This window comes from Thalassophryne amazonica, chromosome 20 (assembly GCF_902500255.1).
Source record: "Thalassophryne amazonica chromosome 20, fThaAma1.1, whole genome shotgun sequence".
NCBI classification, from domain to species: domain Eukaryota; kingdom Metazoa; phylum Chordata; class Actinopteri; order Batrachoidiformes; family Batrachoididae; genus Thalassophryne; species Thalassophryne amazonica.
Genome location: NC_047122.1, coordinates 51,543,804 through 51,570,996, shown reverse-complemented (window position 1 = coordinate 51,570,996; position 27,193 = coordinate 51,543,804). Strand labels below are relative to the sequence as shown.

The 27,193-nt window shown below is 42.3% G+C and overlaps 1 protein-coding gene across 1 annotated transcript in view; it reads right to left on the bottom strand.

Annotated features, from left to right (window-relative positions):
• Positions 1-177: 177 nt before the first annotated feature.
• Positions 178-27,193, bottom strand: part of LOC117501516 (probable acyl-CoA dehydrogenase 6) — a 32,158-nt gene continuing 5,142 nt past the window's right edge. Inside the window, 11 exon segments of the mRNA XM_034160408.1 lie at positions 178-1,496; positions 2,131-2,281; positions 3,647-3,808; positions 6,271-6,391; positions 6,393-6,445; positions 7,685-7,829; positions 7,832-7,854; positions 8,356-8,421; positions 8,424-8,461; positions 13,407-13,536; positions 26,538-26,679. Coding sequence (XP_034016299.1) covers positions 1,406-1,496; positions 2,131-2,281; positions 3,647-3,808; positions 6,271-6,391; positions 6,393-6,445; positions 7,685-7,829; positions 7,832-7,854; positions 8,356-8,421; positions 8,424-8,461; positions 13,407-13,536; positions 26,538-26,679 — 1,122 coding nt within the window. The 3' untranslated portion in view covers positions 178-1,405.

Below are 27,193 nucleotides of genomic sequence, written 5' to 3'. Positions count from 1 at the left end.
TTATCTCCATAGAAACTACCCAAACAATCTTTCATACAAACTGTTTAGGGACATTACAGTGTTGTGGTGGAAATTACGGCAATAGTGCGGGACAACTACATTTTGTTTAAAAAAATCACAACAGTTGTATGACATTGAATACCCCAATTATGTTTTGATTATTTTACTGATATTTTATTCAGAGATATTTTAAAACATTATTCCCCTTTTTTCTGTTTTTCATACAATATGATCAAAGGACATAATAAGTGCCCGTAGTCTAAGAATCACCCTTAAATGGAAATGAGGTGCTGTCTATTGATTATGTAGTCGTGTCTCACAGGGTCTAACTGGGCTCAGTGGGTGTGTTAAAACAAGCAAGAGTACAGATACAGACAGAAGTCCAAGGAGCCACATCACGCCTAAAGTTGCTTTGGAGTGTTAATTCTATAAAATGATTATGTGCAATATGATCACTAATAATTGGTTGAAGTTTTTAAGCAGACAGGTGGAGGTGGAAGCTGACTTTTGGAAACCTCTCACAACACACTCTATTTTCAAAGGAAGAGGTGATTTACATATATTTTTTTATCAAACAGATGATGGTTAAGATGTGACACTGCCAAGAATCTTCTGTGAGGTTGATAATAACACCTATGTGACTTTGAACTGTTATAACATCATCTGTGAAGTTCACTGCACTATTTACTGTTTTAACATGTCAAAAAAGTTGGAATAAACATTTATTTACATGCTTTTTGGATGTTCTTACCACTAAAAACAGATGCTTACATAGCAGGCAGAATGGAGACATTCAGAAAAATGGTGTTTTCTTGTGCTTTAAATAAGCCACAAAATACTCAATGTTTAATAATACATTTTAACCAGTCAATTATACATCGATAACAAGACATTTATTTTCATTTCTATGCACCCGGATAATAAAATTTGATAGGCAAGGAAGTGAGGTTTGTCATTAGCAAATAGTACGGCTATTAAACACTCGTTAAGGCAGAATACAGCTAATCTTCATTGATCGTGTCAGTAATAACATACGTGTTTTGTAAATCAATATAAAATAAAGGACACTTGACTGCATGCCTCCTCCACAGAGGTCCAACAGTCCTGTTGATCTGTTCTTAGCTGGTTGAAGGCCTGGTGGGGGCGCTGTTACCCCAAAGTGTGCACATACAAAAACCAATGGGATAGAGTCTAAAAATGTTGACTGAACACGACTCCCGATCTGCATGAGGTTCATAAATTAAAGTCAAGTATTATTACATAGTTTCACAGAATGTGCTGTCAAACTCTTGAGACATCCTGTTAATCAAATGACAATACACAACCACCTCTGGGGGAGGTTATAATTAGTCTACTGTGTGCTAGACGTTGGGACAAAAGTTTCCTGGGTCAGGTGTTGATAATGTCATTTCTTGGGTAGTGTATCCATGTACTTGCAGATGATGGCGAGCATCACCTCGTCTGCTCCGGCACCAATTGATAATAATCTGGAGTCCCTGTTTAAGAAGGGGAAAAAAAACATTGAGGTATTTAACATTCTGAAATGTCAACGACATTAAATCGTTTGTGTTGTGATTTTAGTGCATTATGTTAAATAAAAAAACTATTCTTACAGTAGGTGTCAACACACTGCAAATCAAGTAACATCTCAGTGGAAACTAAATTAAAATGTCAGCACATCAACAAGTCCTGTATCATCAAAAAAAAATAGAAAAGTAACATCACAAGAAGTATAGTTTTCTACCTCTGCTCAAGATGTTTTGAGGGCAAAAAAAAAAATAAAAATTAAACTGCCGCTGGACACTTATGGACCTTTATGCCTGTTGATTGGGAAAAGATGCAATTTAGTTTTCCAATTGCCCTGTCCAACAACATTAATGAGCTGGTTCACCACAGGGGTGTGCATTTGAAATCTGTGCTGATTACATTATTTTCTTTTAGTGAATGAAATGGCCCACCCCCAAAACATAAAAAAAGCCTAAGTTGAAATAATGTTCTCTAATATAAAACGTTATTAGGTCTAATGCACACCACAGTGTTCAACCAGAGAGGTTGCCCCATACAATAACCACCACAGTGACACGGGTCCATGTTGTTGGCAGTGAGATAATGTCTAGGGGCCACACTTACCTGTAGACCCGGCTGACCAGCACCTCACTGGTGAAGCCCATCCCTCCCCAGAACTGCAGGCAGCTGTCACTCAGCTCCCTGGTCAGACGACCCGCCTTTAACTTGGCCATCGACGCCAGTTTGGTCACATCTTTGCCTTTGATGTACAATGCTGAAGAGCAATCAATGACACAAAGTGAAGAAAAGTTTGGGGAGGGGGCGGAATACATGAGCATGAGGAGGAATATAAATTAGAAGGTAGAAGACAGTCTATTGACAAAAGTGACTCATTTCACTTGTGGTCCGCCTCTGCTTCTGCACTTTATTTCATTCCCCCGGCTCATCTCGAACAATGCTGCAATGTGAACAACGTTACCTCAGAAAAGGAAGCAATCATTTCGTTTGTTCCCAATTCAGATTTCTTGTAGGATTACGCAAAAACCTACAGATGCAATTATTATGAAACTGAGATTAATGGAGCCTGGCAAAATACTCGTATGGAGGTTACCTTGGTTTACTTTTTTTTTTTTTTTTGCAGATGTTTGCACGCTAATAAATGCTTTTCTCATTTTCTTCAACTTTACAGCCATATATTAGCCTGGGCTAAACAGCTGTTTTGCACGGCCTTGAACCATTAATCATTCAGCGCTGCCAGCCGCTGACATGAATACAAACAGGACAAAAACAAAACGATTATTAACAAAACCGTGGATATCTGCAGACATCCACATATACAGACATTACATCATAAATGTGACAGTGATGGTAGAATTTATTTCAGAAGCACTGGACGTACCAGTTTACTGGATGTTCTTTCAAAAGAACATTGTCCACATTTTGATTTGCATTAGCAGCTACTGAGAAAGACTTGAAATCTGAAGTACATCCACGGCATCCTTAAAGTTACATCTTTAAACAAAGATACTGGATACTAGTCTGAGTATATTAGATATTCTTTTCCAATGGCAAAAATGCAATCTGCAGTCTCACCACTAGATGGCACTAAATTCTACACACTGTAGCTTTAAGCAAAAAGTTATCAAGGGTACTTTGTTAATCTATGAGGAGGAAAAAATATTAAATGCTTTGTAATCGGGACAGAATTGAAGTCCAGCCAAAATAAAGAGTGAAATATAATTTCAGTCAGTCACTCCCTTAAATCCTACTTTGTATCGCTTTTTCAATAAATCCCACAATTAGTGTGTGCAGTCCAACAAAAGGTTTTCACCATCGACTCCCTATGAATCACAACAACCACATCAGTCATCACTCGCCTCCTCCGTGCTTTCTTACTACGTTTATTTTTGCAGTTAACGCCCGCTCAAGGTTGCATCACCATTTACAGCGTTCCATCAGTGCTGTGGAGGAGGATTATCAAAAGCCAGGACAGAAGAGCCCACAACACTGCACATTCAATTCTGCACACATGCACCAAAGGCAGATTTGTACATATGAACGTCAAAAAAACAATGAATCTAAATATTCTGTTGCGTTAGAGCTAGTCCCTGTGCTCTGTATTCTCACTTGCTGTTCTCACCTATAGCACGGTGGAGCAGAGAGCGGAGCAACTCCACCTCCGTCTGCAGCTCAGCCAACTTGAAGTGAACGATCTGGTGGTTCAGAACGGGTTGCTGGAAGATCTTCCTCTGCCTTGTGTATTGGATGGTCTCCTGAATGATGGCGTCCATCACTGTCAGGACTGGGGGGGGGGGGGGGGGGGGGGGTAAAAAGAGTCAATGAACCGTGCTGCATTGGTAGATTTCCCAAACTTTTTCACTTCTACGAGGTCTGTGAGAAAAGTATCGGACCTTTTTATTTTTTCAAAAACCATATGGATTTGAATCACGTGTGATTGCATCAGCCAAGCTTGAAACCTTCGTGCGCATGCGTGAGTTTTTTCACACCTGTCGGTTGCATCATTCGCCTGTGAGCAGGCTTTGTGTGAGCAGTGGTCCACCCTCTCGTCGTTTTTTTTTATTGCAAATAAATGAATGATTTGGAGCTTTGCTGCATCAATTTTTTTTCCAGAAACTGTGAGAGACCTCCAGGTGGACACCGTTCGGAAACTTAATGTGGCTTTCAGGGATGATTTTATGGGGATTATACAGATTAAGGAGTGTTACTGCCACTTTAAGGACGGTCCACAACTGCTGAGAGCGCGGCGCGCTCCCAGCGCCGATCTACATGCTCAGACCCCGCTGAAACAACCAGATCATTTCCAACGTGAAGGCTTTGTTGATCCGGGACCTCGTCTGACTTTCACAAAAGGCAGAAGTCGTGGACATCAGCACTTTTCGGCCACATTCCACTGTTACAGGAGTTTTTTCATGGAAAGAAAAGCGGAGCGACGCGCCACGGAGCCATTCATTACGCTGGACAAAACCACCTCGGTGTTGGTCTCACAGGACGGCTTTCAGGTGGATTTCAGATGGATTTCCGGTTGCTTTTCAGTCCGTGTGATTATCCGATTGTGATTGTGCATGAGCTGGACATGCCCCAACATGTCCTGGAAGGCTTCATCACGCTGTTACTTTGCGCCATGCGGCTCCACCGCAACGGGCGGTGGAGCCACTCCTCTTTCCATGACAAAAACTCCTGTAACAGTGGAATGTGCCGTTCATTTCTAAACTGGACGCTGTCTTGATCCGGTATGTCGTCTGACTAGCACAGGAACTGTGAAAAGCCGTGGACATCAGCACCTTTTCAGCACATTAAGACAGAACGTGCGGAGGAGTTCCGCGCGTCGCGGTGGAGCCGCATGGCGCAAAGCAACACCGTGATGAAGCCTTCCAGGACATGTTGGGGCATGTCCAGCTCATGCACAATCACAATCGGATAATCACACGACGGAAAAGCAACCGGAATCCATCTGAAATCCACCTGAAAGCCGTCCTGTGAGACCAACACCGAGATGGTTTGGTCCCGCGTAATGAACGGCAGTTGTGGGCCGTCCTTAAAGCGGCAGTAACACTCCTTAATCTGTATAAATCCCCCATAAAATCGTACCTGAAAGCCATATTAATTTTCCGAACGGTGTCCACCTGGAGGTCTCTCACAGTTTCTGGAAAAAAATTGATGCAGCAAAGCTCCAAATCATTGACATTTATTCGCAATAAAAATCAGACGAGAGGGGTGGACCACTGCTCAACAAAGCCTGCTCACAGGCGAATGACGCAACCGACAGGCGTGAAAAAATTCACGCATGCGCACGAAGGGTTCAAGCTTGGCTGATGCAATCACACGTGATTCAAATCCATATGGTTTTTGAAAAAAATAAAAAGGCCCGATACTTTTCTCACAGACCTCGTATGTGTACAATGCAGAAACTTTACTTTTATGAGCAAAATTCTGGCTTGACATGGCACCTTTTAAGTTTTTTGCTTGTTTGTTTTTGCACCACCTCAGATTGACAGAGAAAAACAAGTCTGCAAAACACAATGCTGCAAAAACCTGTAGAAACGACGACCTGTAGTCCTCACAGATTTAAAGAATGCATAATTTCTATGTACTTCATATCAACAGAAACCCAATGACTGCATTAACTAATCTCATCAGGGGGTGCGATTAAATGGGATAAAGACCCCCCCCCCCCCCCCCCCCCCCTCCTCAAATCTGAAGTTCATGGAGTAAAACTACTCTCACACCTGGTCAATTTTGGTGCCATTTCCCTCTGTAAAAGGGCTGAGATAACTTGGGTCACCATGGCCGATTTCCCCAACAAGCAATCGCCTGCTGGTTCAACACCATGTTGTCCTGAGCAGACACACCACTCAGCAAAAGTCGGGGGAAAAAGTAGCATTTATTTCCAGAGCAGACAGAAATCTTATCCAACCTCAGCCTCGCTCATTCTAGGCACAGGACATCCGAGGCTGGGACACCACAACTCTGTGTAACTTTTTGGATGCTTGTTCTGAAAATTGGATGGTAGGGTTGTGCCGAGCCTGCATCAGGCCAGCCTGACCACCATACAAACTTGCACACACTTTAAAATCAAAATGTTTCAAAGCTTGCATAAAGTACGGAGTGAATAAAACTGTACCATCCCTTACATAACATGTATAGTATGAGACACTTGCGGCGATGTCCCGCTAACGTCTTTACAGCACCAGCAAAGAGACAAAGCTGAGCGGGGACACTGAACAGAAAGATGGCTGACCTCACTGTTGGCCACTCCCCAGAGTCTCTCTTCTTGGAACTGAAGCATCTGGTAGGTGAAGCCCAAACCTTCCTGACCAATGAGGTTTTTGCAGGGTACACGAACATCATCGAAGAATATTTCGGCCTGTGTCTGATGACCACATACCTATTTTATCAATCTTCCGGGCCACATTTACTCCTATAGCACAGAAACAAAGGGAAACAATCTTTGTGGGTCATGGTAGTAAAACACTATATATATGGAATATATTTCAATAATAACTAAGTTTTTTGGAGAGGGATACTATCTGTAGATACTATTGGAATACTGCAAGAGAAAACTTTTTAAATAGAACTGACAAACACAAAATCGCACCATTTCCTTTTTCACGATTTAGGTGATTCACAGCTGACCCCAAGTAAAGAGTAATGAAAGCTAGACTGAGGAAGAGATGAAGAGCTGTGTGCAGCAGTATGGCTTCATGCTGACAAAGAGCACCGCAGATACCATGTTTGCTCTAAGAGTGCTGGTGGAGAAGGCCAGAAGGAGCAATATAGTTGTGGATTTAAAGAATGTTTATGGCAGGGTGCCAATGGAGGACTTGTGATATTGTATTAAGAGCTGTGAGTGGCAGAGAAGAATGTGAGGGTGGTGCAGGATATGTACGAGGACGGCATCACAGCAGTGAGGGTTGTGGTAGGAGTGACGGATGAGTCAAGGTGGAGGTGCACCCTTTCTTAATTGCAGTGGTCATGGACAAGATCAGACATGATTCTCCATAGACTTCACTGTTTCCTGGTGAGAGCAGGGTGCAGGATTAAATTAGACTGGAGAGATGAAGGTATGCAATGGAAAGAAGGGGGCATGGAATCCAGTATGACCAAAGCAGAGTACGTGTTTGTATGATAAGGGAGCACAGAGGAATACTGCAGATGCAATATGAGACTTGGGTCAACTCAAAATAATAGAGAGTGTGGTAGAGAGGTAAAGAAGATACTGCAGACAGGGTAAAATGGGAGGAGTAATCAGTGATCTATGATAGAAGGGTATCTGCAACTGAAACTCAAAATTTCCAAGGCAGTTGTGAGACCAGTCATGTTGTACTTTTGGAGGTGGTGGTGAAGGTGATAGAGATAAAGATGCTACAATTTTCCTTTGTAACAATGAAGGGCGAACAAGATTAGGGATGAGTAAATCGGGGGGAGAGCACAGGTAGGGCGATTGGAGACAGTCAGAGAGGCAAGCTTGAGATGTTTGGTGGATGTGTAGAGGAAGAATGCATGGTACATCAGGAGAAGGATGCTGAGAATAGAGCAATTATGGATGTGGGGAGGAAGGACATGTGGGTGGCTGGTGTGACAGGAGGAAGATGCTGGATGATCTGCTGAGTGTCCCCTGACAGGAGGAGCTGAAAAAGAAGAAGACAGTTGACCCTACCTGGCAGGTTCATGGGCAAGCAGATGAGGGATTTATTCCGGTGTGGCGGCCCATCACTTGTGTTGGCAAGTAGACACATCCAGTCAGCCTGGGCACCGTTGGTGATCCACATCTTTCCACCATTAATCACATATTCATCTCCTTTCTCTGCACTGCCTTGGTTTTAATACCTGAATCAATGTGCAGATACGTGTGCAAATAAGCAAATAATTAGTGGGAAATGAGTGAGTACAAACAATATAGTAAAGCTACCCTACAACAATTATGCAGTAATTCAGACTAAAAAAGCACAAAAAACAAGTAATTGAAGTGTGACAATCACAGATGTGGTGATGAGACTTTTTCACAGATGCTTTGATTCATCCTTGTAACAGAAGTACATGAGTCACTAATCACATTCAGCCTTGACAGTGATCGAGCGTGCACAATACCAGGGCCCTGGAGCACACCATTAAAACACATTCCTGCTTTTTTTCAGCCATGGCGCATCAAATGAGAATGTTGCACTGTTGTTTTCAAAATGTTCTCCTGGAAGACTAACATTACTAAACACAAGTTTAAAAATGTATATATGTGACGTCTTTTTCACATTAGGGAAATTTCAATGTAAAATAATCATTCATCCAAAGAAGATTTTATACGGAAGCAACAGGAAAAGATGAGAGACGGACTTGAGACATCAGAACCAGCTCCGGCTTCACTAATTCCAAGGCAGGCAACTTTATCCCCTGTGATGGAGGAAGAAGGAACTCCTCCTTCAGCACAGCTGAACCAAACCTGCACAAAAACACATACACGTTAAAGAGTTGGACATATTTATTACTCTAATGAAAGGTTTTATAAAGCCCTGAAAGAAAGGTTAGAAATCACAGCAGCACCTCACAAAAGAAAGAGTTAAGAAAACCAATTGTAGGACAGTTTGACAGGCAGCGAAATGACATTAAAGCTACAGTGTCTAGGCTTTAGTGGCACCTAGTGGTGAGGTTGCAGATTATTCCATGTTGTCGCCGGTCACGATTTTGTTTCCCCATTATGTTTTTCCGTCCTTGGCGATGGAGATTCATGCTTCCTTGCCCTCTCGTATGATAAGTAATCAGCATGATTCTGCATTTCACAAAATAAGGGTTCTCACACTTGTCAGCCTGCACCAGAGCTCAAACTATATGGATTAAGACCAATACAATACAAATATTAAGTTGTAAAAAAAAATTATGATGCTGATATATCTGCCGATATTTAAATATAAAAATTGGCAAGGATTCCTAACATTTTATCAAACCCTAAAGACAATGAAATGTAATTAAGGCCTGATGTTTTACAGTTCAAACACAAACAGATACCCTCTCTACTTTTAAGATTAGGCTTAAAACTTTCCTTTTCGCTAAGGCTTATAGTTAGGGCTGGATCGGGTGACCCTGGACCATCCCTTGGTTATGTTGCTTTAGACGTAGACTGTGTTTCATAATTATTGTATGGCCTTGCCTTTGCAATGTGGAGCGCCTTGGGGCAACTGTTTGTTGTGATTTGGCGCTATACAAGAAAAAAGTTGATTGATTGATTGATTGATTCAGTCTTCTGGCTGAGGTGTAAAAATGCCCTTTTTGGGATATTGTATCAACACGGCTGTAACACGTCTGTAACACAGCAGCCTCCGTGAAGGGGCCTGTTCCCATGTATATGAAAAGCTCATTATAAGCTTATGAAAACATATCGATTCCTTGTTGCAGGTCATTGTACACTAATGAACAGAAATCATACACACTGTAGCTTGAGAACCGGCAGAGGCTTCATTTCAGCCTTATTCATACAGTGTCTGTAAAGCTGTAATTACACTCCAACAGCTGCAAGCTGGCTTGTGCATTTCATCCAGACTGTGACTTTTTAATAGTGCAAGTCCATGAAGGCCTTGACAAATTCGAGTGCTGCTGAATCAGACCTTGCAGCTGCAAAGCAGTTCATTCACACACAAATCAAAAAGAGAAAAGTGAACCTGTACACAATACAAAACCTTTTAGCCCATGCCAGCTGCAGTAGCGGAAAGGCTTTCAGATGTTCTATTTTGCAGTGCCTCCACTGAAATCCTCACACAAAGAAGGTTTCTGCAGCTGGTCTGAATGCAATAGAAAAATACTCTGAGAAAAATCATCAGTGATGTTCAATTGGATTATTAAAAATAAGTGTGAACTCTTTCTGCAATAATAGTAAAGTAAGAGCATTTGTGAGCATTTCATAGCTGCGGGTAGTAAAGTTAAATGTGTAAAGCTATGACGGATAAATCATTTTCCTAAAGGGGCTCAATAATAAAAGCCTCTGAATAAAAGCAGTGGCACAGTAAAAACTTTTCTCTTTAAAGTCAGGTATAGACTTACCTTTTTTAACCAAACACATTTTGTTGGGACTATGGGTAGAAACATGTTTGAAATAGCTGCAGTCGTGTGTGACAAAGCATGATAAATGAGTGTTTCAAAAAGATGGCAGACAACTTAACGTTCTGATCACCTTTCTACAGAGTCCTGTACCGAGCAGCATTTTGAACTTGTTAAAAGTATGCTCAACTGGACTCCCAACCACCTTAGCCACTTCGTGTTTGGTTCAAGGCGGCCTGGTGCAGGCTCCATGCAAGCTCCATGTCCAATTTCCCTTTGAACATAAAAACAACTGCCCCAAATGTCAAGAGCTGAGGACAGAGTGCACACCAAATGCACCCAGACTATATCGAGTTAACCCTCTGGGGTCCGAGGGCATTTTTTAGACAGTTCACTCGCCTGGCATAAATCAATCAATCAATCAATCAATTTTTTATATAGCGCCAAATCACAACAAACAGTTGCCCCAAGGCGCTTTATATTGTAAGGCAAGGCCATACAATAATTATGTAAACCCCAACGGTCAAAACGACCCCCTGTGAGCAAACACTTGGCTACAGTGGGAAGGAAAAACTCCCTTTTAACAGGAAGAAACCTCCAGCAGAACCAGGCTCAGGGAGGGGCAGTCTTCTGCTGGGACTGGTTGGGGCTGAGGGAGAGAACCAGGAAAAAGACATGCTGTGGAGGGGAGCAGAGATTGATCACTAATGATTAAATGCAGAGTGGTGCATACAGAGCAAAAAGAGAAAGAAACAGTGCATCATGGGACCCCCCAGCAGTCTACGTCTATAGCAGCATAACTAAGGGATGGTTCAGGGTCACCTGATCCAGCCCTAACTATAAGCTTTAGCAAAAAGGAAAGTTTTAAGCCTAATAAATGTTTTATTATTGCTGTTAACAGCTCTCCCTGCATCCCACAATCAAGTTTTATGTCTTTTTTTCAGGACAACCTGTACTTTCAGAATATATATGCTATAGTTGTGTTTACAAGTGTAATAAAGGTTTACAATCAGAAATAAGAAAGGAACAAATAAGTGGAAAATAATTTTCCACACACATTTATTCAAAACACACAGTAAACTATAATAAACAACTGTTTTGACACTTTATAAAGGTAATTTGGGCTCTTGTGTGAAAGACTATACAACAAAAAGGTTCAAACAAACACAAATGCACATTTTGAACAATATATACAAAATGGTCTATGCGTTTTGTTTGTCTTCATCTTAAAGCAATTTCTGTCTGCTATTACACAAAGGTCACATCACAAACTTCTACTTCTTACTGTGTTTCAGAGTGTTCTGTCCTGCTCTGAAAGCAGCTTACACTTTGGCCCATTTACACTCTGAGGAGCGGCCCCTTCCCCCTCGCTCCATTGATATGGTGAACAGTGCTCTATGCCGGAGCGAGAGAGCTTGCCACAGGCTAATTCAATAACATTCACAGGTAATGAAGAGCGGAGCATCTCTAAAACTCACACACTCTGTGTTTGAGCACGTGAGATTGTCATCAGAGGCCCTCCGTCTGCTCCGTCCGCTCACTTTCACTGATCGCTGTGCGTAATGGTGCAGGGCACATAGGAGCAAGCAGCCAGATGGCTATTCAAATGGGCAAACTAGTAACACATCACTCCTAAAAACGATCTTTGGTTTATCACGTGAGGTAAAGCTGCCCTACGATTGGATTTTGGAAAACCATGTGGCGGTGAACCAATTCCGATTGGATGCTCACATTGCGCACATCATCACACAGCTTCTATGAGGAGTACAAAGATGGCCAACGGCTAGCTTGAAAGTCCGTGAAATTAACTTTTCAGCAAAAAAAGTAAGTTTCTATCTCATATCATTAAAAAGTTATTTATAATTTAGTAAAGCTTGGTCTCAGCTGTCGCATACGACGGCGTCGGCCCCAGAGGGTTAATGCTGGGCCTATCTCAGGCTGTCCCGAGTTGAACACAGGTGGAGCAGACACAGCTGGGAGTCCACAGAGCTCCGGAAAATAACAAATTTTCCTGACTTTTGTCGAGTGGTGTGCCTGTTTGGGAGGACTCTGTGCCTAATGTGCCCAGGTGACAGCTATTTGGTGAAATCAGCAAAGATGCACAGAGTTGTAATTGTTACAGCGCTAGATGGCACCAAACTTATACCCTCGTCACACTAGAGCACGAATGAGCCTGAATGCTGCATGAATGAGGATTCGACCCACATTCGGGCAAATTTGAGGTGCGGTCAGAATCCTCATACAGCAGTCTTACAGCAGTTGGTGCATTCGTGCAGCCAGAGCACATGCACTCTACATTCGTGGTGCGCTCATGGAAAATGTGGAAAAAATATTGAACGGTGGTCGAGGTGCAATCGTACCGCAATCTGACTCCAGTCGTAATATTTGTACGGCATGAAAACACAATTCGACGCATTGGGAGAGCATTCCGAGGGGCTGTTGAAATGTTTGGGCACATCGAATCGTGCCTCCCCCCCCTTCACATTAGAGGCCAAATGCCGCACGAATGCACATCCGACCTATGTTTGGGTAAATATGAGGCGCACTGGAAATCCTTGTACAGCATTTCTGAGTGCATCCCACACAGTTGGGCACATTCATGTGGCCAGCCCGAATGTAGAGCAAATGCACACCACTGTTGGGGTGCGTTCGATGTGGGGAAAGTTTGAACGGTGGTCGAAGTCCAGTCTGACTGCAGTCTCAGCATTTGAAACACCTGAATGGGATCGGCCAACATACCGCAATGGCCAGCCAATACAGAACCCGACCAAATGTCTGGATGTGGCACGGATAAGCTGAAATGCACCCGAGCGCCCTCACAATGTTCCAATGCAACATGACAGCGAGCCGAATGGCCTGAGTGTCCCCCCCAATGCAACATGACTGTGAGTTAGATGTTCCTAAGTGCCCCCCCCCCCCCCCATGCAGCACGGATGAGGCAGGAACCACCCACCTGGGCACAGACCATGGATGGACCACACTGACCAAAACAGCGGATAGTACTGAAAAGTGGGATGTTGGTGTGCCATCCAGTGTCTGCACTGAGTACCGCTTGATCAACCGCCTTGCGAGAGAGAGCTGCTGCACTCCAAATATGTGCAAATCAGTCAAGGCGGCTTTGGCCCAAGTTCTGGGTATTCGCATGGCATTCGTACACAGCTGGTCAACTATTTGTCCATCTTGACTGCGTCTCGAAGTTTGTCTTTTTTTGCATATTCGGGCTGATTCGGCTTCATTTGTGCCAATTGTGATGGGGCCCTTAGCTAGCTGTAAGGGCAGGTTCGGAAACACTGTATTATTATAGGCAACAACAGTCATTCCCCATGTAAACAAAACAGAAGTTTCAGGAACTCCACCTGGCCAGTGCAGGAGTAGCCATGTTTGACTGTACACCAATGGCCATAGGGACACCGCCGCAGCGAATATTTCCAAGCTCCTCTGCCACTGCTATGCTGTAACTGAAGTCGAGGCCCAAACCTCCATATTCTGCCAAAATACAAAAAACAAACTCTTTACTGTCTTCAAATGTGAAAATTCACTTTACACTGTATGGACTTTTCCTTTTTGTATTCACATAAACTCTTGAAAACTGCTACATAGTGGAAAGAAGAATAAGTGCTTCACAATACAAAACATTTTGATAAATGTACCCCGTTCACTGTATTAGTCACTTTAACCTGCTCTTGCATGCACCTGTCCAAACTCAAAACCTCTATGTACACAACAGACCAATGTGTTGGCAGCAGAGCGCAGACACAAATTAATTATAGATGGTATCAGTAAAGGTGTCATCTATAATTATGCGTAAAGCTCAGCAGTGCACAGCAGATTAGCTCACACTCATATTATTTCTTCTACTTTTAACTGAATATGAAAATGTTCTAACCCCTTAAACAACCAATTTACTGAGAAGTCAAAATGGATTTTCTCCGCTGCCAGTAGAGACATTTGCGCAGACCCCAGGTCCTTAATGGAGATGAACAGTGCATTATCCACTATTTCTATACTGCCCCCTTCTGAATGTCAGAACTTTATTCTCACAAAGGAGATCACTTTAGCTTTCATCCCTTTTCCTGAAAAGAACGGTCAGGTTTTTATACCATATTGTCCCCATTGAAGAGCACCTTTCTGAGTACCTACCTGCCAATACTGATGTTATTACCTGGATAATGCACCCACTTTTAGGTTCCATTTCTCCCAATCATTTTGTAGTGAGCATGCATGCGTTGCGCCCTCAAAGAGGAATTAAAAAAAAAAATCAGGAAATTGTTCTCAGGCTACCCAATCAATTCTTTGCAGAACAAAGCCAGTTGCTCAAAACTTTTGTTAGAATCCCTACAGTACTTTTTAAGATAGCTCATACAAATACATATATAAAAAAATTAAAAGATCTCTGATGATGTATTACAACTAGAGTGCCAAGGACCCTGTGGGTTACTGGCTCAATTAAAGCCGAAGGCAAATGGCAATCTTCGGCATAAAAATGGCCACCATTTCCAAACGAATGAATCTACACAAATAATTTTGGAACAGGAATAATGTCAATGACCAATACTGTGCCCTTGTTAAGTTAAAAGAAAAGTTATCGGACAGTACTTGAGAAAATTGAGTCCGCATTGCCAAATTGGCTGTTTTTGGCATAAAAATGGCCGCCATTTCCATATGAACGAATCTATGACTATAATTTTTTGACATGAAATATGTCAATGATCCATATTATGCGCTTGACAAATTAGAAAAAGGTTATCATAGAAACTTGCCTTAAGTGCTCAAAATGGCTATTTTAGGCATAAAAATGGCCACCATTTCCAACAAATGACTCTATGAATAAGATTTTTGGATGAGAACAATGTCAATGATCCATATCACGCCCTTGGCAAATTAGAAAAAAGTTATTGCTATTGTTATTGACAGCTTTTGAGATATCGCAATAATGGATGACGACAGACAACAGACATATAGACGAATGACAGACACTCTCTTTAACGCTCTTGTATCAATGCATCTTAGATCCTCAGAAAGCCAACGTTCTACAGGTTTTCAATTAGTTCCTGATCTACTCAAACCAGATCAGCTCAGTCAGGTGTGTTCAGCCAATTAACAGCTGGCTGAACAATGGAACACACCTGAGTTGGTTCATTTATGCAGGGAAAAAAATGAAAAATAATTTTCTGCAATAAATCAAACGGTGTGAAATAATGCCCCCCCAACATCCCCCCTGATTCTTGGGGGCCCTGGGGATTCAATCAGATAATCCAATTTACCATGGACAGACAGCCCCTCGAAGACCATTTCAAGTTTCAAGTTTATTCGGTTCCGGGAAAAGTACTTTGCAACAAAATTAAACAAAACAAAATAAATAAATAAAGTATCAGATTTCAGAAAACGCCTATGAACAGTTTTTCAGAAAACTATCAGACTGCACACGGTGCAAAGTGCACCACACATGAATCTCGCCGGCATTACTATAGATCTTGGTTCGAAGGACTACAAATCCCTGTGACTTCACATTTACTGATAGACATTTTTTTTTCGATAGCTACAAATTCTAGTCACATGTGCTTGGGTGTTTTGCACCAAATATGCCGTCATATTTATCTTACAGACTTTTAATGGCAACAACAGATCAGCCAACAGTAAGGGCCCCTTCACACATAACACGATTGAGACAGAATGGCACACGAAGGAAGAGTCAAATGCCACTTGTGAAAAACTGAAGCTGCCTCAAATGCCTTGCACAGCTGCCACTACAACCATTCGCGCACACCAGCGGCTGAAATACAGCGAGTGCCCTACGAGTGCCCATTCAACCCCTCTCTTGGCAGGTATCAGGTGCACACACAAACATCCAACATTGCTCGCTGGACACTTAGAAAAGGCGGGGCTATTCACGCTCCTGGTACGAGAGTAGACAGCGTTGACCACATTCGCCATGTTTGTGAAAATGGTCTAAGTACAACACGAGTGTGGTGTCACCAATCAACACGCATGGGTGTGGCTGTGCAGAAGTCCCCCCCAACATGTGGCGTGCCAGCATGTCAGCTCCCCCTTCAACACATGTGGCGTGCATGTGTATCGCGCCCCTGGTCCACCCCCACGTGGCTTGCATGTGTATCGCGTCTCCATGGCTCCCCAACACACGTGGTGTGCGTGTGTCGTTTCCCCCCCAACACACATGGCTTGTGAAGTGTGTCGTCAAATTCGCGAAATGTTTCGCGGTTCCCCATTTCGTTTTTGCTTTGCATATTTTCTTCTGGTTTCTGCGTCTTTCACCCAATATCGTGTTATGTGTGACGTGGCTCTAACCAATCATTAAAAGTATGTGTGAATTTGGCTATTTTCCACAAATCTGGATACAGTTTGGCAAAACACTTGATCAGAGACAGTGGCCACGGTTGTCAAAGAACTGATCAGAGTTAAACCAAACATTGCATTGCCTGTCAGAATCGTCAAATTATGGATATCAGACAGACGGAGAGTGAAAGGAAAAAGATAATGGGACACTGACAAAACAAGCAGTGTGGAGAAAAAAAAATAGGAGGAAACTGGTTGCAGCTGTGCAGTGATAAATGTCAGAGACCAGGAGGCCCTGCTGAGGATAAGCAGAGGGCACAAAGTTTCTCCTACTTTCAGCAAAACAGCAGGCGCTCTTGTTACATAAGCAAGCAGACAAAACTCTGTCACTAATGTCCACGCTCCGGCATGCATACGTTTGTAACAGCAGATGTTGGCACGGCAAAAATTCTCATCAGGGCAAACACCATATGCTGCAGCATACAAAACAAGAGTGCTTTGTAAAAGATGCAGAGGACAAACTTTTTTGAGACTACTACCACAACGGACGTGTGTCACTGATTGTACGACATTTCACACCTGTGCATCACTGCTAGTAATGTAAATGTAAAGTAGTCATCAGGCCACTAATTTAACAGCCGAATCGTTGCCAAGAAAATAACTGCAGTTTTAGGGAAGATAGTGGATAGTGCAAACTGCCAGATTCTACCGGTCAGACAGGAGACAAGGGGTGTGAACTGCGGATACATCTTTGTTAGGGCAGAGGGGAAAAAAAAGGCAGAGAGCCAAGGGTCATCCCTGTGTTCTCCCTCAACGCTGCTGCTTTAGGGAGATTTCCTGTTCCATGTTTTGAAAGGCAAGAGAGTTTTATTTTTTCCTGGTACATGGAAAGTGTTGAAGGTCAGGTTAGGTCTGGAGTCATACGTTGGTGCTGCATGACAACACAATCCACCGCATTACGGAGCAACCTTGAGGCCTGGTTAGCAACTACCCAGGCAGAAAATCAGTCATTCCCACCTTTGTAAGCAACAATCTATCAATCAGGAGAAACATGGACGTCCCCTCGGCCTTTTGTAATAGTTTGTGTCCTAACACTGAGGTTCCTACATTCTGGATCATTACCAGAGAAATGGACCTCTTGGCCAAAAGGACACAGCTGACATTCCCACACAATGAATGTGATACTCCTTCTCTGAGTCTCCCTAAGTAAGTGTTCGTTTGACACAAAGTCATTCCAGCGGTACTCCAGAGTCCTCCAAAGAAACCTGGTACCAAAGACATCCAGTTGTCACTTTGGAATACTGGTTAGCATCTACGTCTCACAACCATACAGCAATAAAGGAAGCACCAAGATGTTAAGAACTTGCACCTTCATTCCTGCAAAAAGTATCAGCCTCACCTAACACCTCTGTCCAGTGACCTCATGACTCCACAAACTCTTCCAGGTGTATTTTGATCTCAAGGCCAAGGATCCACTGCCACTGCCAAGATATTTTTTTCCCCACATACACTCACTGGCCACTATATTAGGAAGACCTGTTCAATTGCTTGTTAACCCAACTAGCCAATCAGCCAATCACATGGCAGCAACTCAATGCATTTAGACATCTAGACATGATGAAGATGACTTGTTGAAGTTCAAACCGAGCATCGGAAGGGGAAGAAAGGGGGTTTATGTGACTTTAAATGTGCATTGGTTGTTGGCAGATGGCTGGTTTGAGTATTTCAGAAATTGCTGATCTACTTGGATTTTGACACATAACCATCTCTAAGGTTTACAAGGAATGGTCCAAAAAAGAGAAGATATCCAGTGAGTGGCAACTGCATGGACAAAAATGCCTTGTTGACGTCAGAGGGTGAATGGGCAAACTGGTTGAATGTGCGACTGCATGATGCCATCATGTCACTATGGACCAACATCTCTGAGGAATGTTTCCAACACCTTGTTGAATCTATGCCCGAAGAATTAAGGCAGTTTTGAAGGCAAAGGGGGGTCCAATCCGGTACTAGAAAGGTGTACCTAATAAACTGGCGGGTGAGTGTACAAAAATAGAGAAACTAGATTCTTTAATATGCAAACACCTCTGAGTTAAAAAAGCAAGTTTCAATTATTATATTTTTTTGTCACATATATTACTATTATACATATTATTAACCATTCTCGTCCACTCCACCTGCTTAGTCATTTCATCACTGATTAGACCTTTCTGAAAACATATTGCACGCTCACTCAGTCATCTTCAACCACTTACTCCAACTAAGGGTCGCGGGGGGCTGGAGCCTATTCCAGAAGTCATAGAGCGTGAGGTGGGGTACACACTGGACAGTGCACCAGTCTGTTGCAGCACCACACATATTGCACAAACTAAAGGCAAATATTTCAACCAAATGCAGCAGGAATGATCAGAAAGCATCTGGTTTATGTCAGAAACATTTTTTGGAACAGGATTTTATTATTTTAGCTGTCTTGGGGATCATCCACAATTGTGCAATTCCAGAGTAAATACAGTAGATACATCTTAGCTTTAAACCCACCAAAACACAACACCACCTTGCAAACATGTTTTTGTGCTGTAAAGCAGATAATGCACCACCTGATCACCTCCAATCTTCGCTGGGATCGTCCTTGTCTCTAATCCTGCAGACTAACACCCACAGTCTGTGTGCTCAGCACATTGTAATTCTCTTCCCAGCATTCATCGCTGACCAACAGATCTATTAGGGGTGGCGGGGGTCCTTCACAAGACTCACTGCCCAACAGTATTCTATGATTTATATATAAATCTAAGTTTTTTTTTCAATATTTATTCATTCATTTAAAAGAAAAGCAGAAAAGCAGAAATGAGTACATTACAAGACACTGAATGAAAAGCAGCAGAGAGAAGAACAAGTCTTATTTTCTGCCCCTTTTTACAATACAATCTTTCAATTTTAAGCATCATTATTCAACATTATTTAACAGATTACATTTTTTGACTTTGTCACATACCACTGACTTATTTCATAATTTAGCCATTATTTAAAGATTACATTATTAACAGATTACATTTTAGACTTTGTCACAACCCACTGACTTATTTCATAGTTTCATACTTACTTAATAGATCTAGTTTAATACGTTTTTAAAATAATTTAAGCGACCTTGATTCTTTGATTTCTTTGTTGAGGTTGTTCCATAATTTTACACCATTCACTGCAATACTCCGTTCCTTTACTTTGGTTCTGAATCTTGGTTCCATGATTGTTCCATGATTCCATGTTCCATGATTGTGGACATTGTGATCTCTTCAGACTTTTGCTCTTGGCTGTTACATTTCCACAAATATCTCAGATAATCATGTTGAACAGATCAAAGCCACGAACATGACATGGTGCTGCAATGCTCTGATCCCACATCCGCCCCCCCCCAAAAAAAGCAGTGACACAGTTGGGTGCACATCTGGAAGTGGGTTGTAATCTGGCCGGCAGCTATAGTCAGATGTTTCCGTGACACCAACACCCACCGTCGCTGCGGGAGAACGCACTGCTAAACCAGACCAATGCAAATGTAGGCGTGTCAAAACAATCCAACTCCAAATTCAAACCACAATGATCGTTAAAGTGCTCAGTTATGATTGTCGTGATTTAGAGCTGTTTTCTATTTCATTAAAAAGAAAAAGTAGGGCTGTCTTGATTTGAACTGGTATTTATTCACGACGTTGTGCAAAAGCCTTTTTTTTTCCCACCCTAATTGTCCTATTTACCATGGGTGTTGTTTCAACATAAAAAGTACCAAAAACACATAATGTGCCAACTGAGCTTCAGATGATCCGTGTTAAAATTTCTTCAAATGACGCAAAAAATACAAACAAACAAGAACACAAATAAGCCACAAAACATCCTTACACAAATACTTGTAGACTAGAGCCATTATCATTTAAGGAATAATATTCTGCAAAAATACAAACCCAAAACCAATAGGTGTTCAACTTGTATTAGATTCATTCCTTATTTTATGTCACCGTTGTCTATTTTAGAGTCACAGTGAATCAAAAAGATTCTCATCATTTCAAGCCTCTGAGCACTCTATTCACCTTTGCCAACTGCATTGAATGAAATAAATTTTTCTACTAAGTGGTGAATATGAAACGATGCTTATCAGAAGGGCACTACCTCTAAATTAACTTAACCCGTGTTTTTACAGACCTTAAAATGACATAAAAATGTAGTTAGTTAACATGTTCTTGTATTTAAGATTACGTACAACATATATTGCTGGTCAATATGATTCAATTTCTATAGAGACTACTCACATGGTAAAACCTGATAATTAAATCAATTAAAACATTTTGAGGTAAATAAATAATAATTAAGCATATAATTACTGATTATAAACAGGTAGAATAGTGTTCAATAAAATGACCATTTTTCCAATTATATTACAGTGGCCAGGACCACTCTGGTCAACCTAAGAACCCTCTCACACGTTCATGAGGCTCTGACCTCAACATACTTTTTCTGAGTGAAATCAGGGTTTGAAGTAGTGAACTGAAAAAAAAACAAAAACAAACAAACAATGGAAATACGTATATTTCAAAAAACCACAAAAATCGCCAAAACAATTTTTTTTGCTTGCATGTGGTGGTTTTTCAGGCGATTTGAAAAAAGCCAAGTTATGCCAAAACTACACTTTCCGCAGTAAAAGTCAATGTAGAGAATGAGTTACATATTCTAAAATAAATGGCGTGATGTGTGGGAGGAGGAAGAGATGGAGAGCTTCTTAAATCTTATAAAAGATGATGTTAATGAGTACGATTCTTAAAAACAAAAAGGCAATATTTAGCTGGATTTGCACATCTGTTGCCAAGACTATTGGAATGACACTTATCACGAGTGGCATTTGCAACTGTGTTTTGTCAACATTCTGAAAATACAGCTTAACCTTTGTGCAAATCTGTCACAGAAACCTGTATAGTGATTAACCATGTTTAGTTACATAAAACAAGTTTGGATAGTTGAATAATTGAGTTAACTAAACTAAAGTTTTAGGGCCCTTTCACACACACTGCAAATTTGGTCGATTTGCACATAAAGAGCGCATGAAGCCAGAATCGTGTGCAATACGTGTAAAATCGCAGCTGCCTCACACACCTGTTGCTACAAACTATTTGTGCACACACCGGCTGAAAGACAGAGTGTGCACTGTGCGAGCACATCAAACCCTCTCGCGGCAGGTGTCGGCCAAATTCCAGGTGACATGCACGAACATCTAACACCGCTCGCATGACACTTAGTGGCCATTCACACTATTAACATGACAATACGGCAGACAATCACTGTCGTGCTGGCAGTGAAATTTGTCTAAGTGCCCCACGAGTGTGGCTTTGGTGTGTGCGCTGAACTGACAGGAGGTGTGGCTGCCGACAGAAGCGGCTGTGGAGAGCTGTCGTTCTGGACATCCCAGCTGGACAACGCGTACTGTATTTGGACGGGCATGCACTAATGAGTGCCTACTGTGACGCGCGTGTGCCTGCTTGCTGTCATCATGTGGACATAAAAAAACATTATACGCTGCCCATTGACAGGGCCCCCAGGTTGAAACAGACTGTCAGATCATAAACGTAGTAGGCAATCTGACTGTCAGTCACCCATGTGAGCTCTGTTCCACATGACGCGGTGTCAGTCCTGCGGCATCCACAAGACATGCATGTCGGGCAAACGTGCGCACAGGCCAGGTGGGCACGCACCAGCAGATGTAGACATGATGAGACAAGCGAACTGCTTCTCATTCATGTCATTTCATGACTGTATGTCTATGACCATGGGTCATCTACAGAGGATTCAATATAATGCCATGTTTTTTATGGTGTGTGGTTTTATTTTTTTTTTAAAACACCCATGTCCTTCCTGACATCAGGCAGTTTCCTGCATCTTTCATAGGCCCGCGATGGTAGCTCAGTGGTAAAGTTTCTGACTGGCAACCACAGCTTTTAGAAAGTGCAGGTTTGAATCCCGTGGGTGACATATACTTTTTATTTCTTTTATTTTCACAGCAGCAGCTGCTAGCTCTGTGTTCCTGCGTGCATGAACCATCGCACCGGCATTGTGCACATCTGCGCGATGTTTCATGGTGGACTCATACGAGCTGTTCCGACGGGAGTTGCCCTGAGTTGTACATATTCGCACTATGTGTGAAGGGGCCCTTACAGTGTACCATAACCTACATGTGCCATAAACTGGTACATTGGGGGAGGTGCTTGTTTTCTACCACTAATACATTGACAACTTGAAAATTAGAACAGATAGAATTTTATTAATCCCTTGGGAAGACTGCCTCAGGGAAATTGAGGTTCCATCAGCATTGTATAGTAACTCAGTCTCACGGCAAGTCGTGATTCAGCAGCACGAAATATACATTAATCTATTGGTTCGTGATATTGTGACGAAAAGTGCCACTGTCACCAAAGAGTCCGGCTTGAAAATTCCAGTGCTGGAGAAGGGCAAGAGGATGCCCACATTTCAACTGCATGGGTAGTTGCCATCTAGAATTTGAGGTGGTTCTGTGGCGTGGCGGATGCAGCAACACAGGTTGTAAAAATGCAAACTTCCTCCTTAAGCCCAGTGATATAGGACAGATTCCCAAATGAAACACGTAATGCAGGATTTCACTGTTGCCCTCATTTGACTGGAAGGTTTAAAAGTGAGCAGGATATAGTAGGCACACAAAACACATGGACTACCACACTGTTTTGGTTTCTGGAAGTTTAATGTTGGTCCACCCAAACTTTCATCACCTATGTTAACCAGCTTCCTCCATACAGATCCATTTAGACACTTTACACTGCAAAAGCAACAACTTAGTCATTATTCACACACGCGTGCGCACACACACACACACACACACACACACACACACACACACACACACACACACACAACACATTTCTTGGTGGTGTCTAGTTTTTCCACAAGCTACAAGCGACAAAGTAAGAGTTGTTTTTATGGCACTCAAATCACAGATGCTTAAGTTACAGATATGTAAATCTCAGGTACAGGGTGCATTTCCAATATTTCACAGTTTAAAACCATAACAGAGATTTTAAAAATGGATTTCCAATGAAATTCGATCTGGAAAGAGGCTTTACTTTCCACCAGTATGAAGCTGTACCTTGGCAACTATCATTGTTTCCCTGTTGCTTATTATCTCATTAGAGCCTTTCATAGAAAACAAGCCTTTGCCAAAGTACAATGGCTTCTGGGTGACTACATCAAACAGACCTTTTCTACATCTACTATCTAGATGATGCACAAAAAGCCATAAGATGAATTAAGGACCCACTGATACATACAAACAAACAAAAAGAAGTATTTAGCCAATACTAAAATTCACTCGTTACAAAGATTAGCGCCTATTGCAACATGCACGTCTGGTCCATCACAGACACGTACTTTCATTCTCATGAGATACTTTGTTTGTTTTGGCTGCTCCCATTCCCTCAGGGACATCAATCCATCTTGATTTGGCTTAAGTTTCATGCTGTTACCTTTCCTGCTGCAAGTCCAAACTGACAAGGAGTACGGACATGAACACATGACTGTCTCGCTGTGCTGCAAGAGTGCTTACCCACAGCGCCGCCATGCACCCACTTTCATCATAATAAACTTTCTTGTGTAGCGCTTCAGAAAGACAGGAGTAGACAGAGTAAGACAGTCTGTAGCCTGAGACGCAACGAAACATGATGTACAGCAGGCTTAATACGTTGTCCAAGATAAGCCGGCACCCAACCATTCACTAATTTATAGGTCATCAACAAACCTTAAAATCTTCTCTTGTAGTTACAGGGAGTCAATAAAGAGAGGCCAATACATGGGCGATATGATCAAATCTCATAGTTATACTTAAAACCCCAGCAGATATATTCTGTTGTATTCTTATGGAGTGGGCCAGGAAAAAACAGAACACCACAAATCAGTGTCTCAACCAATACCTCTGCAGTAGAACACAAGGTCAAGTTTTTTGAGTCCTGATTCTTGTTGGGAAAGTGTAGGAACACGGACCCACAACAGGGGGCGCAAATGAACGGACAATGGAGTAAGTCAAAATAACAACGCTTTACTGTTGTGAATGTGCACAACGAATACAACCAATTACAGAAATGGACAACAGTCAATTCACAAAAGTGTCGTGTGGGCAGGCTCGAAGATAGGAGACGCCTCTCCAAGGTAAGACCGGAACCACATGGCTTCCTCCGCCACAGGACCCCGGGAATACTGGAGCCAAGTCCCGAACTCCCAGGTGGCCACTGCCTCCGCGTGTCGGACCTGGTACTGCTGGCGAGGAAAAAAAGAACAGTTAGATGGGGGCGCGTTTGCACCCAGAACTCCGAACGGCAGGAAAGGTACCTCCACCTCTCGTTGGAACAGTAATCCAATAAACTAGCTCAGTCAAAAATATGTTCTCTGTTTGCTTCGATATGTTACCTCTCCGGTAGAAACGATATCTCGGCAATGAGGTGGAGATGCCGTCCTGCTGATATACCCCACTGATGATTGCCGTCAGCTGTCTCAGGTGATGGGTGACAGCTGTTACCGAGGCTGCTCCTGTGGGGCGGCGGCGCCCTCTGGTGCCTGGAGCCCGCACTCCAGGCAGGGCTCCCTCTGGTGGTGGTGGGCCAGCAGTACCTCCTCTTCAGCGGCCCACACAACAATTCTGTTGTATAGCTGTGAGACTTGGATGCTAACCAGTGACTTAATGTGACTTCGAAGAGCTTTTGGTACCACTGGAATGACTTGTGTCAAACTAGCTGTTACCACGTGGTGCATTTCTCTGGGCATAATCCACCACACAGGTGCCTCTGTATTGAGGATCCCATCAACAGAAGAAGGCCAAGGGGACGCCCACCTTTCACCTGGCTGTGGACAGCAGATGGCTACTTTTGACAGATGGAGCTGAACCAGTTGTCTGTCTGGGTGGTTACCATCCAGGGCACAAGGTAGATCCACAGTGTGGAGGATGTGGCAATGGAAGTTAGGTTGTATGTCTAGCAAGGCCAAGAACAATCATCTCAGTCTTCTCTGAATTTAAAGGTAGAAACTTAGATGACATCCAGATGTTCACTGCAGCTAGTCAAACTTCCAGTTTTGCAATGTGAGTGACATCGCCTGTATACACGGGATATAAAGCTGCATGTCATCAGTGTAACAGTGAAAGTTAATTCACTGTCTACATACCAAGGTGCTTCAAGTGGGACTAGAACACAACCCTGCGGTATCCCATATTTCACTGTAGAAAAATTCAGAGGTCTCATTATAAGAAAACACGGTGTAACAAACAAATAAGGTCTCAATCATGAGAGTACTAGACCAGAGATACCTAATTTTTTTCTAATGTTCTTAACCCTCAACCGACCAAGCTATTTTAGCACCAAATATGATCGAGTGGGGTTATTTATAACCCCATTAACTTTATATTGGAATACATCTATATAAATGATTGTTTTAGGGTTCATCATTTATTTCATTCTCCAATATATTTGTCCATCATTGTTTTCATCCTCATTTTGGGCATCAAGAATCAGTCTCAATGCTTGTGCAGCTGTAAATCTTGCTATTTGAGGTCTGTTGGCCACGCTTCCTTGCAAAACAAAAATATAATGATTAGAGTTGGCAATTACAATACCACCTGAAGCTATAATGCTGAAAATCTCACAGATCTTCCCAGGGTCATAAGGGACCCCACAGAAGTTTGGATTATACTTGCCACATGGGTTGGCTGATCCATGCAAAATTCTATGAAAAAGAATGCAGGACAAATAGACTGACAAATTCATGGCAGGAAACTTTTTTGCCCAGGGTAAAAGACCCCACCTGGTCACTTGAGGGTTAAACAATACAGTATGATCAACAGTATCAGATGCAGTGCTAAGATGTTATAGCAACAGTGATGTGCAGTCAGCATCGATACCTAGTAACAAAGTGTTCATCAATTTAATCAGTGTAGGTTCTGTCCACTGGTAAGGTTCATATGAAACATCACACCAACTGGAGTATAGGCATAAGATATGTCCTCCCATATCCATGATGTATAGCAGTAACCAATGAACAACATCCCAAATCATAAAAAAAAAACCCCCAAAAAAACAAACTAAATCTGCACATCTGTGGGCTTTGAAATACAAACTTCTAAGGCAAACTGATACTTTTTCAAATCTTACCAACTGGTTTATCAACACCTAGAAAGCCAGCATTGCCCAAGATCTTGAAGACTTTGTGCGCTGGAAATGCCTTCTCCGCCTCCCACTGCTCCACGTACGGGTTGATCTCCTTGTCGATGAGCTGCAAAACCAACAAATATGTCTGACACCGTTATCTGGGTGTTCTCTCTGGAAGCATGCCACATACAACTTGCACACTGCAATTACATGAAATAGTTACTATTTATCAGTCTTCTTGTGGACTTTGAGTATAACTATGTGTGTGTTATCGTTAACATTGGCAGCCATGCAACTCTACTCACTATGGAAACGAAACACCTGTGTTTCTACACAACATGTTTCTAATGAAGTCCCTGTAATCCAGCTTTTACAGCCAGCTAGATGAATGAAAACAAAACAGTACAACTAGCAGTATAAATCAGATCTGGCTATGGCCTGAAGCCTAATCACAAGACCAAACCAAAGACAACAGCAATAATAACTAGACCTGCCAGCAGGTATACATAGGTGTCAAGTCCTCTTTGCGAAACGCCTCCCAAGCCCTGCGAGTCCCATGTGAGTTATAACAATGCAACTATAAGATGTTAGTCTGAGCCGCATGAGCGACGGTGCATTCACACCAACTTTGCCAGCAAAAGGACTAACTTTAACTAAGA